The sequence below is a fragment of the Symphalangus syndactylus genome, chromosome 5, assembly GCF_028878055.3.
Source record: "Symphalangus syndactylus isolate Jambi chromosome 5, NHGRI_mSymSyn1-v2.1_pri, whole genome shotgun sequence".
NCBI lineage: Eukaryota > Metazoa > Chordata > Mammalia > Primates > Hylobatidae > Symphalangus > Symphalangus syndactylus.
The window spans coordinates 5,655,870-5,675,724 of NC_072427.2; the positions used below are offsets into that span (position 1 = coordinate 5,655,870).

Sequence of the window (19,855 nt, forward strand, 5' to 3'; positions counted from 1 at the left end):
TTAAAATTCTAGTTACTATTTTGGCTTATATTCTAAGGTAGAAGTTTTAAGATGAGGTAATTCAAATTTTGCTCAATTTTTGCCCTCAAATGGATCTTTGCTTCCTCCTGCTTCTTTTGGGTTCAGATTGGGGCCAACAAATGATGGTTACAAGTTACATGTCTTCATTATACACCCTAAAGAGGGCATCAAGAGGTTTTCAGCAGTAATGTTGGTTTAAATGATTTTTCAAAACCTCATCAATTTCCTTTTGCCAACTATTTATACCTGCATTAAAGAATAATCTTAAATATTTAATGGGAAAGAAGATAGACAGCTGCAGTGGCTCATGCTTGTAATCCCAGCTCTTTGGGAGGCCGAGGCGGGTGGATCACTTGAGGTCAGGAGTTCGAGATCAGCCTAGCCAACATGGTGAAAACCCATCTCTACTAAAAACACAAAAATTAGCTGGGCATATTGGTGGGCGCCTGTAATCCCAGCTACTTGGGAGGCTGAGGCATGAGAATCACTTGAACTGGGGGAGTTGGCGGTTGCAGTGAGCCAAGATTGCACCACTGCACTCCAGCCTGGGCGACAGAGCAAGACTCTAGAGAAAAGAAAAGAGAGGAACCTCTCATTCATTCTACAAATGTCTTACTGAATTCTTTCTATGAAGACGGAACTTCATGAGATTGTGAAGCTGGTGGGGGAGCAGACAGCTAAGTAATTGCTATGAAGTTTCTGACAGCAGAGAAGCCTGGGTATTTTAGGAGGCTTGGGAAGGACTGTCGATATTGAAGAGTTAGAAGACCCTTGTAAGCAAAGCATGCTAGACATGCTCACTCATCTCACCCAGGTCCTTTTTGAACCAAAATCCTGGTCAAAATGGTTAGCCCATGATTCTAGAAATCTCTTGAGTGCTATTTGCATCCCTTACGAACATTGATTGGCTTGCCTACAAAATGTGTTTAACGGGTTTGTGGGCATCAAAATATCTTGGAGCTGCAGGCCAGAGAAATATGTTGTTCTCAATCCCAGATGAGCACCAAAAGGGTAGAGGAGAGAAATGCTCCATGAGTCTGAAACCACAGGTAAGTTAGGGTTGTCCATTCCCCATCCAGTCACTCTACCACCATGCACGGGGTGTCTCCCTGTGCAGTTATGGGAATGAGGGCTCAGCAATAAGCAAGACAGATCAGTCTCTGACCCCAGGAGCTCCAGTGGAGACCACAAGGTAATTAAGGAGAAATTAAACAGATACAGAAGGAGTACAGAGTGGGGACTGCAGGGAGGCTGCAGAGTGAGGGATGTGAGAGACAGCGTGGGTTTTCAGAGGGTGACCAGGGAAGACTTTCTGAGGCTGTGTGAAGAGTCAGGAGGCAGCAGTGCAGGGGACCAGTGCTGGACAGCGAGCTCAGCCAGTGTGGCTGGGGGCAATGGCCTGGTGGTCCGAGACAGCAGAGGCTGGATCAGCTGGGGGTGTGAGAAGAAGGAGGTCTCCTGGATTGCATGTCAATTGCAAGGAGAAGCTACTGAAGAACTCCATAAAGAGTCGGATTTACCCATTTAAACACACAGACACACACACACATACTGTAATCCTACAGTAAAGAGATGATGGTACCCTGGACGAGAGGCAGGGGGGGCATAAGAAAAAGGGGACAGATCAGGACACATTTTAGACGTAGATTCAACAGACTGAATGTTTTTGATCTGAGCATCTGAGCTGACTGCGAGATCACTCCCAGAGACATTGACATTTGGGAGAGGGAAAGGTTTGGCTGACCACAAAACCTCCTTTAGGAACAAATTAGCTGTGAGGTTGGTTTGTTATATTATTTTCTCTTTCAGGACATAGGTAAAGATGAAGAAAATCAAATCATAAAAGGCATTTAATGTTAACATTTTCCAAAATCGTGCATGTTCTAGCTATCCCTTTAATGTCTGGGCATTTTGATACCCTGTGTGTGAGTGGCAAACTCTAAAATTAGTGTACATGGTGAGAGGTTTGCTAAAAGCTATATTGCCCCTGTTTCTGTACCTGTTGCAGGGGAAGTGTTTGTGGGAGGAAAACTTCGTGGCCTCAAACTGTGAAGGGGTAGGCTGAGATGGCCACAGGGGTCCTCAAATTCTCCACCAACGTCTCCTCGCTGACCCTGCCTTCCTAGGCTTCCTTCCTGCGTCCCTGCCGGCCAGGAAGGTCCCCTGCAGATTGCAGAGACCGTGGTAGACAGAGCAGCTGGATCTGTACCAGCCAGAGACTACCTGGGCAAGAAGCATAACCCAGACATTGAGGAGGGTGAAGCCTCGCTGGGCCACCCCGCAACACCAGGAGGCCCCGGGACCAGCGAGGGGCTCCCGGGCGGTCTCTTGCCAACACCCTGGCACAGGCGCACCCGCGCGCTCACACTCCGCCCGCTCCCCGCCAGAGGACTGGGTTTTCTCCAAAGGCAGAGGAAACATACGGACGCCCTGGTGTATTTCCCTACTTTTGTTTCTCGCCTCTGCTTCCCGGCATTCCCGACCCTGTCGCGTACGGGCTTTCGGGGTTCCCTGTTCGGGCCCCACACACTCCCCTCCCACAAGCTGGCTGGGCTCCGGGCGTGGCGGAGGCCGCGGGGACCTGAGACCGGGGTCGCCCCACACGCCCTCCGCGCCCCCCGGGCTGCGGCCCCCGCGCCACGGCCACCCACGCCCGACCACGCGGCCGCCCGGAGCGCAGGCCCCAGGGCAGGCAGAGGCCGGGGCTCCCCGCGGACGGACGCCGGGCGCGGGCTCTGGATCCCCGGGCCGGCCGGGAGGCAGCCAGGCCCCTGGGGGGCGCGGGCAGGAGCGGCACTTACCTGAGGCGGCGGCGGGGCCGGGTGCGGGCGCTCCGGGACGCGGGGCCGGGCGGACACTGGGGGCCGGGGCCTGGCCGTCCCACCGCCGTCTGCCCCCCGCGCCTCGGGCCGCGCGCCGGGGCCGGGCCCAGACGCACTTCCTCAATCCTGAGGCCGGCGGGCGGGCGGGGAGGGCGGGCGGGCGGCGCGGAGAGCTCGCAGAGCAAGGCCGCGGCCAGCTCTCCCCGGAAGGGTGGCTAGGCGTCCCCTCGGTGGCCTCCTCAGTTTCCCCAGCCGTAACTCGCAGGCGATCAGGAGACGCCGGGGTCCGCGGGCCCTTCTGGTACCAGGTCTCTCCTTCAGGTTCGGGCACCCGGCTCCCTCCACGCGGGGCGAGCGCGGCGATGAGATTGGTCCGTGCGCTCAGCCCCGCATTCACTCACCCTCTGCTCCAGTGGCAGCAAAATCAGCAGATCAGCCCCTAACTTGCATGTGGCCCATACACTCCGGCCGTAAAAATTGAAAAGCCAGGGAATGTTCATTTGTGTACAGCTCTTTACAGGGCAATACAGAAATATGTAGTTCTAAGGCGTTAACGATTTGCGATTTGCATATCCTCCATCACATGGATTTTACTAATTCGATCATGGACGTATGCAAAGAATTTGCTGTTTGGTGAATCACTGTTAATTGTCGGCTTTGGGGGGAATACATAAAACGTGGAATATTGGCAATGTATCGTGTTTCGACCTTTTGTAAAGGTGTCATCAGGCTGCTGAGGCTAATACAGAAACGCAGACCGTGAAAATCTGCGTCCACGCTGCAGGCGGGTCTCACACTGAGCTCCACATGTCCACTCAGGGACGTAGGCCTGGTCAGGGAAAACTGAGGGTTCCACGCCCTGCAGGACCAGCGAGCGCTCTAGGCTCCTGTCCTGGAGTTTTATGACTCGCATATTCCCAGGATTTAGCGCAAATCTTCCCCCACTCTCGCTGCCATTCACAGAACACGGGCAGCCGCAGGGCTCCTACAGCACCTCCCCGGACACCGCGGGGCCGTGTTTCCTTGAGCGGCTTCTTGGGTCCCTGGTTGGGGAGGGGACCACTGAGCAGCTTCGCTCTGCTCCTGGGAGGCTACTTCTGCCACTGGACGACTTTCCAAAAGGGTGAGCGCAGTTCTGCGATCCGTTTCTCACCCCTGAGGGCCTCACACCAGTTTGCAGGAGCCAGCAGTGTGATTGCCACCGATAAGTTCCCAACAATCTGCAGGGCGTGGTGTGCTCGGTGCTGAGAGAGCCCCGCGACGGCGGTGCAGCTCCTCCAGGGCGCGCAGTCCCGCCACCTGGCGCCACCGCGAGGTAGAGCAGGCCCAGGGCCCGGGCAGACGCCGGAGGGGACGGGGCAGATGAAGACGGGGCACCTCCACTTCCCTTCTAAATGAGCTTGGGAATAGGCTAGGAAATGTCCCCACTGTAGAAAACAGCAGGAACATTTGACACGCGGATAACCTATGTTGAGCTCGTCATACTCCCAGCATTTAATTCTAGCCATTAGGCATGTGTTAGCCACAGCTTCGCATAGGAAGGTTATTGCAGCTGAGATTCCTTTCCACTTCTTCCTAAGGGTCGCTGACCCAGGGTTCTCTAGCCTTTGCTGGTGATCCCACCCGGATTCTCAGCACCCGAGGTTGGAATGACCCCTCCAGAGTGGGCGGGGTAGCTGGAAGGCACCTCCCTGAACTGACTTTTCTGCCTTCTTGAAGGCGCAGTGGCTGAGAGCTCCTTCAGTGCGTTTTCCGGTTGTCTTTCTGCAGCCCAGTACGCAGTTTCCTCGGACAGTCTTCCTTGAGCAACTTCCTAAACGCCCTTCATGATCCCCCTTCAAGCTCATGCCCAGGAGCAGGGAGCAAAGTCATTAGAAAGGCTCCATTCACCAGCAGGAGAAGCTAGGACATCCCAAAGCGTCCACTTCTAGAGAGTGTGCCAACCCCCACACGCACACCAGGCACACAAACCATGTGCTCACACGCACACCACACCCTCCAATCGTTCCCAGAGCGGCTCCATTCAGGGAGTCACGTTCCGGGACACCAAAGGAGGGAAAATATCCTTCTCTTGTAGTTTTCTGCTCACATTTGGATTGAGAAATGGGACGTCTCTAAATAATGTGTCTAAATTCTCCTAACATAAGTATGTATCTTACAAGAGATCTGATCCCAGCCTCCCTTAAGTTTTTCACTAAAGTGGTGGTGCTTTGCCGCCCATGTCAAAGTGATCTGGACTTTCCACATCAAATGCAAAGGATGAGCCTGGAGGGCGTACCCCAGGACCAGCAACGATCTTGAACCAATGGCAGCGTCAGCTCACAACGTGGTGATTGAGGCTTCTTGTTTAGAAGCTTTAGAAACTTGAGGTCAGTAAAACCCAAACTGATCCTTTCTCTAGATCCTCTAGATTTCTGTAGAGGAAAAGGTGACAAAAACAGACACTTGTGCTCACCATCAGGGGCACAATGCTGTCGGTCAACCCTCATGCAGTCCTCCCCACCATTTCCTACACGGACATCACCACTACTTTATGATAAAAGGAGACTCAGGCAGCTTAGATAACAGCTGAAACTCAGCCAGCTATGACACGGAACCTCTGAGGCCCAGCTCCTCGCCTGGTCAACCCCCAAGCCCACAGAAATGGGTTTCACACTCAGGCAAAGCACTGGGCCCGACTGACCAAGCAAATGTAATTTTATGCTTACATTATTGATCCTGCTTTAATATCAGCCATTTCATACAGGTCTCAGAAAGAGAAAGGCCTACCATCGAATTCAAATGACTTCGGTCTTTAAATGAAAAAGCATAATGTTTCTCAAATATCCAATTTTATTTAATCATTCTTGCATTGTGGAATACGATCTGCAACTAGGATCAGAATTCCCGGGCCTATAGATTTTTAAACCACACCACAGGGGTAAACCTTAAAAGAAGTGAAACCTAACACTATATATATTTCCATTTCTAAATACAGTATATTACAGAAGGTTAAATATACCACCTCTGTGTACTTACAACTATAAAAAGATACATTAGCTATACCAATTATAAATAATGTAGCATTTCATATTAAAGACATTATTGTACAATGAAAGAATAGGAACCCTCTAACATATCACTATCAAGGTTAGTGTCTATAGCTACTTGAGATAAAATACTGAAAATTCAGTGTATGAAGCCAAATCCTGATTGAACAAGTGATTGGTAGTATAAGTGATGTGTTAGCTGATGGAGGGAAGGTGAATGTGGTAATTTATATCTCTGACAAGGGTGATAGGCCCATTTTACACACGGTTTTCCTTATACACACACACAGGTTCTGATACGGGGCCTCATTTTATGATTGCCCTCTCCAACTTCATTTGCAAACTTAAGCACTACTTTCCCAATTAGGAAAGTACTAGTTAGTAACCATAAAAGTATCCAAATTATACATTTGTTTTTGTTTTTGAAGCTATGTGGGAACATTTTCAGTTTCCCAAGTTAAAACATGAAATTGCACATCATCATTTGAATACCTAAAGAGGAAAAGAAAAATTCACAACCTACCAGTGAAATACTCAGGCCACTTGGATGAAGACCCAGGTCCTCCATAGAATCCAGGTGTTATTTACTAATCAGAAATTGATATCAAAATAAGACTTAAAAGTAACAAGGCTGTGTTACCACGGCAGTCTTTCCAGTTGTGTACGCTTTACTAATCTAAAATGGGTAACGGAACTGGAGAAAAGGAAGACTACACAGACCTATCATAAGACGTTAGTGAACATGATAGAAATGCATAATTTGTTAAAGCGAATTACGGCTCTGATTTGTCAAATGAGGAGGTTAATTATCCTAGGATTTGCTATGCTGTTGTGGTGTTAGAAGATTGGATCTTTAGCAGCAAAGGTAATATCAACAATATTTTCTGCTTAAGAAAGTGCCTTGGTTAAGGTAGACCGTGATATCGTTTTTGACTAAGCTCTCCGGGCTATTGATTCTGTCACATTCCAAAGGCAGTATTGGTTTGAAGATGAATCTCACGGTCAATGTCAATATGCAATCCACAAAGACCCTGACACCCTTCCACGATATGCACTTCCCAAAAGTTTCTCACTGTGAAATCCTTTTTTTTTTTTAAACAAAAACAAAAACAAAAAACCTTACTGTGAATCCTTTCCCATGGAATGGTCCCACCTTTACCTCGGAAAGAGGCGTGGCTTGCTCTACGAGCAGGTCCACCCTGAGGAGATCACAGGCACAAGAGCCCTGCTTGCAGAACACACAGGGGGGTTTTCCCACATTCGTACTGGAGTCAGGTTCGGCAAAGCATTTCAAGCAACTGCTGGACACTTCAGATACCACTCCCTGTTAGCAATGCCCTGAGTATCTCACTGTCTCCAGGATCTGGTCTAAAGGGAAAAACAGAAATGGCCAACAGCTCCCTCCCTAGGCAGGACTGCGATTTCACAGACAGCATATAGGCATCCCCAGCTTGGTGAATAGACAGGAGAGTGAGAGGAAAACAGCAATCATTCAACTCCAGTAGATGTGAAGCCTCCAGAAGAATGTGTCCTGGGAAGGTCACAAATGTCATTTTTTTCTCCAGCACATTTCATCTGCCACATTCCACTGTCCGATATTCGAGGAAGGAGCCCCGCCTTTCCTTCAGGGGTTCTTGTCGCCAAGTTTGATGGTGACAGTTTTCACTTCTGTGTATTCGGCCAAAGCGTATTCACCTCTGTGATCACAGAAAAGAGGAAAATTCAAAATGGGCACGTCCCTTAGCCATTGTATAGAAACTGTTCTAATGCTTCATCATTCCATCAGGCCACTGGAGGCTTATGCAAAAGGTCAAAATGTGACGACTTCATGGAATAATAGCCAGGACTATAACACCACTGGAAAGTGTCAGTAGCTGCATAGTGACTTCAATGTAAATATCAAGGTCTTCTTGTGTGTGATGCTTTTGAAATGGCCAGGACTAAGGGTTTACCTTTAGAGAATGAAGGGGATTTAAAAAAAGTAAAGAGGTGAATTCCCTGGGGTGGCAAGAGAGAGCAAAAAGAGAGGGCCTGGTGGACAGTGGGGTGGGTGTGAACAAGGTAGGAGCAGAAATTACACAGGGTTTATAACTTTTAGATGGCAATTGGGAGCTGCTTGAAGAGGAGACAGAAGAGGCAGAGGCCCAAAGCTATTGGCTGGGGATGTGGCCAGAGGGCCAGAGGGAAGAACACCAAGGGCCTGAAGTTGGCCTCAGAGTGCACAACTGGGGACCAGCTGTCAGAGAGTGAGGCCAGCCTAGGGGGCGTGAGGGAAGCAGACGTTAGCACAGACTGGACACGGGGAGGCCACAGCCCTTGGGTTCACATCCTTGGTATAGTTCCTTTCTTTAAATCTTGCAGGGCTCAGGTGATCCTTCCCTGGCACCATGGGCCGTCTTCAGGGTAGCTTCCCTTCCAAGACCCAAGAGGCAGCTTTGGAGAGATTTAAATCCCTCTAAGGGCTTGATCTGCTGTCAGGTGAAGAAAAATGTGTGCTTGTTTAGGAAGAGATGAAGGTAGAGGTGGCCACTGGAGTCTCTGTAGTTAAAAAGACCTGTGACAGAATCCCATCTCCTCCCTTAGATCAATGGTTCTCAAAGTGTGGTCCCCAGACCAGCAGCATCAGCCTCACTGCTGAACTTGCCAGAAATGCAGATTCTCAGGCCTCCCCCAGCCCTACTATTATAGGCAGAATAAGGATCTCCCCAAAGGTATCCAAAATCGGATCCCCCGAACCTGTGAATACGTTGGGCTACATAGTGAAGAACTAATGTTGCAGATGGAATTCAAGTTACTAATCAATTGACTTTAAAAGAGGGAGACTATCCTGGATCATCCAGGCAGACCCAGTGTAATCACAATGGTCCCTAAAACTGGCAGAAGAAGAGAGGCAGAGGAAAATGAGATTATAGAAACAGGTTCAGAGAGCAGCAGTGCTGGCTTTGAAGATGGAGGATGGGGCCACCAGCCTAGGAATGTGAGCAGCCTCTAGAGGATGGAAAAGGCAAGGAAGCGGATTGTCTCTTGAGAACCTCCAAAAAGGAATGCAGCCCTTGATTTTAGCTCAGGGAGACCTGTGTCAGATTTTTATCCTACAGAACTATAAGATAATAGATTTATGTTATTTAAGCCACTGATGTTATGGTAACTTCTTGTAGGAGCAATAAAAAAACTAATAAACTTACTGAATCAGAAACTCTATGGTGGGGCCCAGACATCTATATTTTAACAAGTCCTCCAAGTGATTCTGATGCATACTGAAGTTAGAGAACCATTGGCTTAGAACTATGTTGCTTAGGTAAGTTCTTTGCCTTCCCTGAGCCTCAACTTCATCAACTATCAAATGGGAATACCATCACCTCCTTGTAATTATAACAATTACAGATAATCATATAGAGCCGCTACTATGTGTTAGGCAGAAAATGAATGATAGGTGCCATTGAGATTTTTAGGTCATTTCCTAAAACAAATAGTTCCAGAACCCACGAAAATAAGTGAATTATTTTATAATCTTTCCTAAATAAAACACAAAATATAAAAGCCACAAACAGAATGCTAAATTCTACTTTTGTAGAGCAGAGACTCCATCAAAAACTCCCAAATGACAAACTAGAAAAAAAAATTACAACACTGTGTAAAAATCAGAGTGTGATTTTCCTTAACATACAAAGAGCTCTTGCAAACCAACAAGAAAAACACAAATACCCAAATGGAAAAATCAACAAAGGACAGGAATAGTTAGTTTGCAGAAAAAGAAATATGAATTACCAAGAAGTGTGAAAATGGTGCTCAATGCCATCACGATTGAAGAAATGTCACCAAAACAGTGGTGAGCCCACTTTTCATGTGGCAGATTACTCAATTTTAGTAATTTATTCTGAAAACAATCTCCCACAAGTGTATACTTCCACTTGTATACACAAGGAAGTACATCAGCATGGTTTGTAATAGCAAAACCCCTTGGAAATACACAAAAGTTCCTCATAGGAGACCATCAATAAAAAGAATGGAAGGATATCCAAAACCCAGTCTCAATAACAAAATATAGCTTGCTCCCATTTCATTTGAAAACAGAAAATAACACACAAATATAAATCCATTGTATGCAAATAAAATGCACAATACACTTTAAAAAGTGAAAACATAATGTTGCATTGTAAAAATTCAAAGCCAATAATTATTTCTCAAGTTAGTAAAGGAAAGAAAAGCAAACAAAGTGATGAAATCAGATTGAATTAACACATAACTAACACATGCAGTAGGATTAAAGCATTCCTTTAAGAATAAATACATAGCTCCTCTCATTCTTTCATTTCTGAAGTTGCTGTCCTGGTTCAAATTCTTGCTGCTCTTATTCCACCCAGTGGGACATCTCCTAAATGGATTCTCAGCTAGTGTCATCCACTTTGGAGTTCAAAGCTGCCCATGAGCCCAGCCTTACCCTATTAAACCTCACCAGAATGTCAGGAGGCCCTGGGACTGGTGGCTGTGTGGTTCACTGCAGTATGCTCAGAGCCTAGCATCATGCCTGGTGAATCAAAGATGCTCAAGAAATATTTGCCAAGCAAACAAAAGAATGAACGAACAAATGAATGACGGAACAACGTTTACCTCTAACAAATGGGACTGAAGGTCAGGGAGGGAAGCCTTGACTTTCCATATCTCTATTGTGTAGATTTTTTGGTTACTGTACCATTTTTATTAAGAAGAAAGGCGCCCACGAGGAAGAGGAATTTCGAGCTCCATCCTGAGACCCGCACAGAAACAGCTCCCGGAGGGGCCCGTGGGTGGGCGGCCAGAAGCCAGCCCAGTCCAGGTGGCCGGGGATGGGGAAAACCATGGAATCCCCCGCACGATGCTCCAGCATTAAAAAAGGGGAACTTCTTGCAACATGAAGACATTAATTAGAGACAACTGAAGACAGAAATTGGTTTTCCAGGCAGTTTCTAGGCTCCTTGTGAATTATTTTTAAATATTTTATCAAAAGCCTTGAGAAAATATAGGCCAAGGGTCTAAAAAACAGACGTTCAAAAAAGTCCCAATGGAGGCTAACTGGCAGGAGGACACATGGGCTGTGTTCAGTGAGTCCTCACCAAGCCCTGCTCTGTGCCCGGCGAGGGGGTGTTAAGGAGCCGAAAGCGCTGTTAGGGTGGCAAGAGGGAAGGTTGCAATGAGGGCGAATCAGCAGTGCAAAGCAGTACACGCCAGGGATTGGGGGCCCTGCAGCTTCTATGCCCAGGGACATTTGCTGCGGGGACTGGAGTTCTTGCTGTGGGGTGAGGCTGTGTCTGGCCTCTGGGAGGAGGGCTGTGTGGGGTCTGGGTTCCCCAGCCCTAATGACCCAGCTGGTTGAAGGCAGCAGATGAAAGGAGAAATGACCATGCAAACCCTGGGTGGCCTCACGAACAGGTGGCGGACAAGGGTGATCCCTGTTGAGCAAGGTCCTGCACCGTGGTGGGTCTAAGGACTAAGCTGCCAGCATTCATTTCTGACTGTCACCTACCAGCTTCCTGTGCCATTTTCTCATCTGAAAACAGCTGGACCCATCTCATGGATGGGCGTGAGGATGGTATGAAGGAACAGGCACAGAGAGCTCAACGGAGCCTGCTGCAGAGTCTGTGCTTAGCAAATCCCAGCTGTCGCCAGCACTGTTGCTGTTGGAGGGCCCAAGAGGGGACCCTGGTGACCCCAGCCCCGGCTGCCTGTCCCTGGCGGCGCAGGTGTAAGAAGTGATGAAGCAGGGGCTCACAGAACTCAAATACAAATAGGCCACTAGAGGGAGGAAATGCAATTTCTGCAAAGGGGTTTCATAGCCAAGAATTACTGATGTCCGCTGAAGGCGAAGCCAGCCATAGGGATAAGGGGAAGGCTAATGGGCACACTTCACTCACATGTGCAGACGCCTTGGGGGATTTGCCGAGAGTCAGGGATGGACTACAAAGCAGGACTGAGATGGGAGGGGGACAGGCCCCCAATTCCACATAGACTGGTCAAGAACATCTGTTCGGGGATGGAAGCCAGGCCCATCCCTTCATAGCATCTTTAAGAATCTCAAAAGAAAGCCACAAAAAGGCCCCAGCCCAGGCCCAAGGTGAGGGGAAGCGTTTGAGTCTGTTCCCGCTGGAAGAAGTGCAAACAAGGGAGTACATTTGTATATAAATAGGACAGACTGGTGAAATACAAGGAAGAGTTTGGGTCCCTAGAGATGTCCCAGGAACCCGGGGTGTTGTCGCAGATGGTTCCTTGGGAACACTGATCCTACAAAATGTTTGTCCATACAGGCTAATAAAATCCCGAGCTAGGGAGAGAAGACAGTGTCCAGCTGGAAACCACACATCTCCACTCCCGGGATGCTCTAGCCAGCTCTGGGCCTGGGCCAGATGCAAGAAGTTCCACCCATTAATCTAAACCTAGGGAACTCATTTTCCCAGCAGGCAGGACAAAAAAGGAAGTGTGAAGGGGTCTGCACACACAGTGGAGGGGTTTGCAGTAGGTTTGCACACACAGTGGAGGGGTTTGCAGTAGGTTTGCACACACAGTGGAGGGGTTTGCAGTGGGTGTGCACACACAGTGGAGGGGTTTGCAGTGGGTTTGCACACAGAGTGGAGGGTTTGCAGTGGGTTTGCACACGCATGTGGAGGGATTTGCATTGGGTTTATACACACACATGGAGGGGCTTACAGTGGGTTTACACACACGGAGGGGCTTACAGTGGGTTTGCACACACAGTGGAGGGGTTTGCAATGGGTTTGCACACACAGTGGAGGGTTTGCAGTGGGTTTGCACACGCATGTCAAGGGATTTGCAGTGGGTTTGCACACACAGTGGAGGGATTTGCAGTAGGCTTGCATATACTGAGAGGGCTGCAGAGGCCCAGCAGGAGGTGTTGTCATATGCCTCCTGCGAGGGGGCCCCTGCTAGGCTCAGAAAAAAGGACCCAGCAGGTAGGAGCCTTACCTGGGTCAGCCTTACCTGTCTTCACTGCTGTGAGTGGGGAGTTGTGTGAATAATGACACCCCACATCTGGCAAAAGCACACTTTTTCAGTTCTGCCTGTGTCCCTGTCCAGGGAGCTTCTGTCAAATATCCACTGAATGTCCCCAGCATGATGGGTGCTGGGCAGACACAAAAGCTGAGGCCTGGAGTGGGGCAGGCTGAGGATGTGAGTGGGAAGGGTGGGGATGGTGGGCTGGAGAGAGGAAGGGATTGGTTCCCACCAGCCCTAGAGGGACACAGCTGGCCCAGACAGTGCGGCGGGGGTGGGGGGGTGTCAGCAGATTGGAGCCTGAGTCACTGCCTGCAAATCTAGTGGATCTTGTGTTCAGCCCATGGCAGGCTCAGAATGATGGAAACACTTACAGTTCTCTGCCATTTCCTGACATTTTAAAGCCACCAAATGGAGCCTGTGCATAGAGGGCGTTGTAGCAGTTGATCCTAGAAAAGAATGGAAGAAAGCTCAGAGTCATCTGGAGAAGACCCCCTGGCTCCTGGCACTGCAGCCACTGAGCCCCCGATGCAGGGCATTGTCTAATAAATAGTCTTTTGCCAAAGCTTCCATGATGAAAACACAAGGTGCTCTCGACTTTTGTCTTCTCATTCTTCCCATCAGCAACTAAAATTTGGAAATCCTCAAGTACAGAGTGTGTTTCATTGGGATAGGAATGAAATGACAAGGGGAGAAAAAAGAAGAGAGGGCCAGGCATGATGACTCACGCCTGTAATCCCAGCACTTTGGGAGGCTGAGACGGATGGATCACCTGAGGTCAGGAGTTCAAGACCAGCCTGACCAACATGGTGAAACCCCATCTCTACTAAAAATACAAAAATTAGCTGGGCGTGGTGGCATGCGCCTGTAGTCCCAGCTACTGGGGAGGCTGAGGCAGGAGAATTGCTTGAACCTGGGAGGTGGAGGTTGCAGTGAGCTGAGAGTGCGCCACTGCACTCCTGCCTGGGGGACAGAGAGAGACTTCATCTCAAAAAAAAAAAAAAAAAAACAGAAAGCAAGCAAGCAAGCAAGAGAAAGAAAGAAAGAGAAAGAAAGAAGGAAGGAAGGAAGGAAGGAAGGAAGGAAGGAAGGAAGGAAGGAAGGAAAGAAAGAGAAAGAAAGAAAAAGAAAGAAAGAAAGAAAGAAAGAAAGAAAGAAAGAAAGAAAGAAAGAAAAAGAGAAAGAAAGAAGGAAGGAAGGAAGGAAGGAAGGAAGGAAGGAAGGAAAGAAAGAGAAAGAAAGAAAGAGAAAGAAAGAAAGAAAGAAAGAAAGAAAGAAAGAAAGAAAGAAAGAAAGAAAGGAAAGATCAGGGTGCAGAGGAATAAGAATTAGCTTTGAAATGAGAACAGATATGACCCGAAAGTTCTCCTGCTTCCTGGTTATATGATTCTGGGCTTATTGCTCAACCTCTCTGAGCCCCAATTCATTAATCTTTAAAATGGGGATCACAAAACATAATCTGCAGAATTACTGATGAGGCAGAGACTAGTATCCATATTTTGCAGATGGGCATGAACTGCTTTTAGAATCAGAATGGAAAATAAAGTTGAGGGGCAGTACAGCACAGGGGTCACAGGCACAGGCACTGGAGCCCTCTTGGCCATCTGCTAGCTGTGTGACCCTGGGCAAGTCACTTCATCTTTCTGTGCTTCAATTTTCTCATCTATGAAATGGAGACATAATGGCATCTACTTCAGAAGGTGGTCATGAAGATGGAAGGAAGCACTGAGATAGGGCTTGGTACATAATATACAATGTAAACAATGAGAAACTCTCAGTTAATAGAAGAATAATGAACTTAGCAAGAAGCAACTCAGGACAGCTGAAATACACACACAGTCAACTCACCAGACCGTTCCAGACTCTAAGGCAGAAGCCAACTTCAGGGCTTTGTCGAGGTTTTTTGTGAACACGGCTGCTGTGAGTCCATAGTCAGTGCTATTCGCTCTTTTTATCACTTCTTCGATACTTTTGAACTTCAGTATTGGTTGCACTGGCCCGAAAATCTATGATTAATTGCAAGAATGGCAATGAGAGGCATGACTGAATGGAAATGCATGCTGTGAACAAGCATTTCCTTCTCTTTACATGTTTTTCATATGCCCAGAGCACACACATGCCTGAAAAATGATGATTAGAGAAGAAAGAACGTCCAAACATTGCTTTAGCTGCATTACCGTTGAAGACTGAAGGGAAGGATTAAAATGAAACAAAAATAAAAAATAATAACAAAAAATACATGCTGTGTTTAAGATGTCTTGTTGTCATCAGGGTTTCTGAGAAACCTAGCCAGAGAGCCTTGGAGTAACCCATAGATGCACAGAACACAAAACCTTTAGGTAACTTTTTTGAGAGTTATCTTGAAGGATATCTGCAGGCACTTTGTAAGACTGTGCTCCTACCTCTTGGAGCTGTGTTTTTACCAAGGAAGACACCCTAGAATGTTTCCATAATAACTACCAGGGGAAGGAATGACACAATATTCACCACAGTTTGTGACATAGTAAAGAAAAGGCAATGGAAGAACTAAGGCTTGAACGTTTAAAGGCGATTTTGAAGGGAGCCTGTAATTGACTCAATATTAGACATAATTATAAGCCGGCAGGATGGTGTCTGGCCTGCCAAAATACCTTCTGGGTTCCCCAGGACCTCTCGTCACAGGGATGTTTAAGGAGCTGAGCTTTATGCCATCACGGCACATAACAATCTCAAGGAAGACGCCTCTAAAATGCCTGCCCTAGAAAGCCCTTGGCAGGGACTCATCCTTTTATGTGCCCCAAAACACCACGTCCAGGGTCTAACCTCCCGGGATCCAGCTCTCCTCTTACGAATGCTGTGTGGGAACCAGTTCCCGTGTAGTGTAACAGTGGAAGGGAGGGGTCTCCTTAATTTCCCTCATTTCCAAGATGTCCGTGGTGGAAAATGTCAATAAAAATTCCAGCTGTGACATGTTCCTTGAGTGAACACTTGAAGTTCAGTCTAGGGGCACTGAAGGCGGCTTTGGGCCCTGAATCCACAGGTTCTTGAATTGATTCCTGGCAAAATCCACAGGTGGCAACAGTTCCCCACCTGCGGCTGCATGACTGACTCAGGGACCGGGTGTGTTAGAAAATCAGAGAGGGCTTGCTGCTCCCGGAGAGGGTGAGCCATGAGAGAAAACTAGCTAGAACAAACAAGGTACTTGCTGTATCATGCTTGGAGTTCGCCAGAGGCAGGGATAAAACGGCTTCCCTAGGGACCCCAAAGGAGAGGGGAAAGACCACAAAGAAAAAACAACAACAGCAACAAAAACAAAAAAACACTCAGATCACAAGGATTTCTGGGATCCCTGGGCCCTAGGGAAGGACTCCAGTTTGAAAGGCCCCGCAGGCCGTAGCCTTGCCACAGCCCCCTTGTACCTCCTCTTTGGCAATCCGCATGTTGTCTGTGACTTCTGAGAAGACAGTGGGTTTGATGAAGAGCCCCTTGTCTTCCATGGCTGAGCCCCCGCATTCCAGCTTGGCCCCTTCCTTCTTCCCACTCTCGATCAGCTCTAAGATTTTGTCGAACTGCTTTTGATCAATCTGCAAAACACGAACAAGAAGTACAGCCTAGCTTCCTTCTGGGCAGTGGCTGCCATCTCATGTTTTCGGTGGCCTTCAACATGCTCAGCCGTCCTCCTTCTGCACGTTCTTGTCAAGCCATGATCCATGTAACTAATGTGCCTTTCAGGCAAATATTCCTCTGATGCACAGAGCTGGGCTCTTTGGAGCAGGGGAGAGATGGGGAGATAGACTAGTCTCATCCTCTGGAGGTTTGGGACTTATTTACACTTCTATCTCCCTTTTCCATGCAGCAAAGTTAGTCCATGAGTGACACAGGTCTGAAGTGGTCACATTCTTTCTTCTCCCAACTCTTTACATTCTACTCAGGTTGCCAAATTTAGCAAATAAAAATATAGGATGCCCAGTGAATTTAAATTTCAGAAAAATGACACAATTTTTTTTAGTATGTCCCAAAACAATATTTGGGATATACTTAAGCTAAAAGTGCATTCACTGTTTATCTGAAATTCATGTCTACCTGGGTGCCACGTATCAACTGGCAACCCTGTGCCCTGCTCAGTTGGCACCATGAATCAGGGTAATAGTTACTGGAATTCTCCTGTCATGGTGCAGAGAAGTGAGAAGAAAAGCTAACCACCTTACTCAACACCCCTGGGGACAAAGCAGAATGAGCCTCCAGGTGGGGTGGTGGGGCTGCTCCTTGGTTGGTGGAAACAGCTCATGAGAAAGACTCTCCCTTTTGCTATCTTGTCTAGACGTCTCCTTGGCTGGAGTTTGCCCTGTACCACCAGCCTGAAACACAGCTTGTGAACACGCTACTGACCAGTTGTCAAAACCACACCGTTTTGGGAGACTGCTCAAGGGAGAAAATGCTCTTTCTGCCCCCTCCACTGGTCCTTCTTCCTGAAATCTATGGGAATCTTGTCCTTTATCATGATCTGTGGCTGGTCTCCCTCCTCTTTGGCTGGGAAAGACAAAGCTTTACTAGGTTTACTTTAGCTGGGATTTTTAGATGGGAAAACTGGTTTCATTCCAATAATCACAAACAGAAAAACAAGCAAACCCAGCAGTGTAATTGGATGACAGTCTGTCCTGGAGGAGCAGGAGACATAGCATAAGCCATGCATGCCACTTGACCAATCATCTCATGAAATATGGACCCAGTTTAAAAAACTAACTCAGATTCATACCTCACACCTTATACCAGGCCAAACTCCAAACCCAGTTTAAAAATACTAACTCAGATCCATACCTCACACCTTATACCAGGCCAAACTCCAAACCCAGTTTAAAAATACTAACTCAGATCCATACCTCACACCTTATACCAGGCCAAACTCCAAACCCAGTTTAAAAATACTAACTCCGATCCATACCTCACACCTTATACCAGGCCAAACTCCAAATAGATCAAAGATATAACCAGGAAAAACAAAACCATAAAAGTTTTATATGTAGGAGACTTATCCTGCAAACTTGGAGTGCCTTCTAATGACTCAAAATGCAGAAACCAAAAAAGAAAAGATGTATAATTTTGAGTATGTAAAAAAAAGTGAGGGGGACAAAATTATCATAAAAAAGAGCAAAACAACACACTTGGAAAAAATATTAACAAGTCATATTCATAGAAAGCTAATCTCTCTACTACACATGTAAAGAGGTCTTAGAAGTGATAAGAAAAATGCCCAACAATTTGAAAGAAAAATATGCAAAGCAAATGCACATTTGATAATAAAGGAAATACAAATGGTTTTTAAATATATAATAAGATGTTCTACCTCACTTATTATAAGTGGTAGATGCATATTAAAATGAGACAAGATACCATTTTTAACTCTCAGATGGGCAAAAATCCATATTCTGTTGGAAAGGGTAAAGAAACAGACAAGCTTCTAGAATGTTGGTAGGAATACTCGTTGGTTCAGCCTCTATGGAAGGTAATTCAGCAACACTTAAGGAAATTACAAATGTGTTCCCACTTAGCAACCCACTTTGGGAAAGCTGTCCCAGGGATTTCCTTGTGTGTATGTGAAATTACATACTCTGAGGCCTTGTGTGTGACTGCACATACCCGCATGCTAATCAGAAGATGTTACTGAAATTCTGGTGGCTTCATCCAGCAGAATTCCGTACACATGTGAAAAAGAATCAGGCAGGTTCCCATGGACTGGTATAAAGAGCTCTTCAAGTGTTTTTAGGGAACAATAAACAAAGTGCAAGATAGTACACTATCACGGTAACTTTCGTGTAAAAATAACAAAGGTAATCAGGAGTTGCATTCATCTGCTTGTATACACATGAAAACATTCTAGAGGGAAACATGAGGAACTAAGAACTGGGGATACCGTGGGGAGAAGGGTAAGAACCAGGTGTACAAAGGTGGGGGCGAGAGGGGCGGGAACCCTTTCACTATAGATGTTTTTAGGCGTTTTGGGGTTTGACCCATGTATGTGGACTCCACTCAAAAAAAGTAACAAAAACAGTAACAAAAAAAGCTTTGCAACAGATCCTGGAAGAGCTCAAGGTTCTCTCAACTTCTCTCTGGGTGAACCAGGTCTCAGGTTAACAGTTCCAGATGTTGCTGAGCTGATCTTCTCCTCCCTGAGGGGCCAAAAGGGCCAAGGGGCTTCACCCAATTGCAGGTCCTCCCTGGCTGCTGGGCATATGCCATCTGGAAGACCCTGTTTGTCCTGCAGGCAGTGCCGGGTCCCTGTGGAAACCCTACACATCCAAACTCAACACTCCCTGGAGAGTCCGTAGGAACACATTGTTTAAATCTAATAATCCTCCATGAAATGTCAGCTGGTGCCTTACAGTACAGGAAGAGAGACCTGCCAGGAAGTGAGATGACGCGGCAGGGCACAACACCAGCAACGGGGAAAGACGGCCCCCACAGGACTGGCTTAAGGCTGTGCTCGGCTCTCTGCCGGGAGGACGCTGCCGGATCCTGCCCGGCCAGGTGGCCTGCATAATGTTTATGTGCCTCGTTGCTCAGTTGCCAAATAAACCTGAATGATTTTGGAGCATTCCTGTGAGCGCTAGCGCGGCCGTGGACCCGGATCTAGGTCAGCTAGCTGCTTTACAGGCATGAGACAGACAGGACTATTTAGACAGCTGTAAGTCCTCTCAGAGTAAAATCTTATTACCGTAGATGAAAAAGCACTTTGGAAGAAAAGAAAACCCCAACAGCGTTCTAAAATAATATGCTGAGGTTAGACGGCTTTAGTGAGCTTTCAGAAGGACTTTCAGTGGTGGCATAAATGCACGGATGAAATCAGCACCCATTCTGCCTCTGTCTGTTCTCTTGGAAGAAATTGGTGTATCTGGCCTCAAAAGTCAAGACTGAGACATCAGGCATAAGCCAAGAGCCATGGAAAGAGACTTGCAAATAACAATGGGGTAAAAAAGTTTCCTCTGTATGGGGATCAGTTCACATATTTCCCACTGATTCTGG

General features: G+C 47.3%; 2 protein-coding genes across 7 annotated transcripts in view; both read right to left on the reverse strand.

Annotated features, from left to right (window-relative positions):
* The window catches only part of LRRK1 (leucine rich repeat kinase 1), a 162,805-nt gene extending 159,436 nt beyond the window's left edge, over nucleotides 1-3,369 (reverse strand). The window contains exons 1-2 of one of the 4 annotated variants that reach the window (XM_063640037.1): nucleotides 2,823-3,369; nucleotides 2,021-2,244 (exon numbers count right to left, since the gene is read on the reverse strand). The gene's annotated coding sequence lies outside the window, so the exon portion shown is untranslated. The remainder of the gene's footprint in view (nucleotides 1-2,020; nucleotides 2,245-2,822) is intronic. The other 3 variants (XM_063640039.1, XM_055277046.2, XM_055277047.2) reach the window with 3 other exon arrangements.
* Nucleotides 3,370-5,657: 2,288 nt separating this feature from the next.
* ALDH1A3 (aldehyde dehydrogenase 1 family member A3) overlaps nucleotides 5,658-19,855 on the reverse strand; it is a 36,575-nt gene continuing 22,377 nt past the window's right edge. For all 3 annotated transcript variants that reach the window (XM_055277053.2, XM_055277052.2, XM_055277050.2), the window contains 4 exons: nucleotides 16,255-16,419; nucleotides 14,705-14,862; nucleotides 13,231-13,305; nucleotides 5,658-7,569 (listed from right to left, as the gene is read on the reverse strand). In XM_055277053.2, coding sequence (XP_055133028.1) covers nucleotides 7,497-7,569; nucleotides 13,231-13,305; nucleotides 14,705-14,862; nucleotides 16,255-16,419 — 471 coding nt within the window. In that variant the 3' untranslated portion in view covers nucleotides 5,658-7,496. The remainder of the gene's footprint in view (nucleotides 7,570-13,230; nucleotides 13,306-14,704; nucleotides 14,863-16,254; nucleotides 16,420-19,855) is intronic.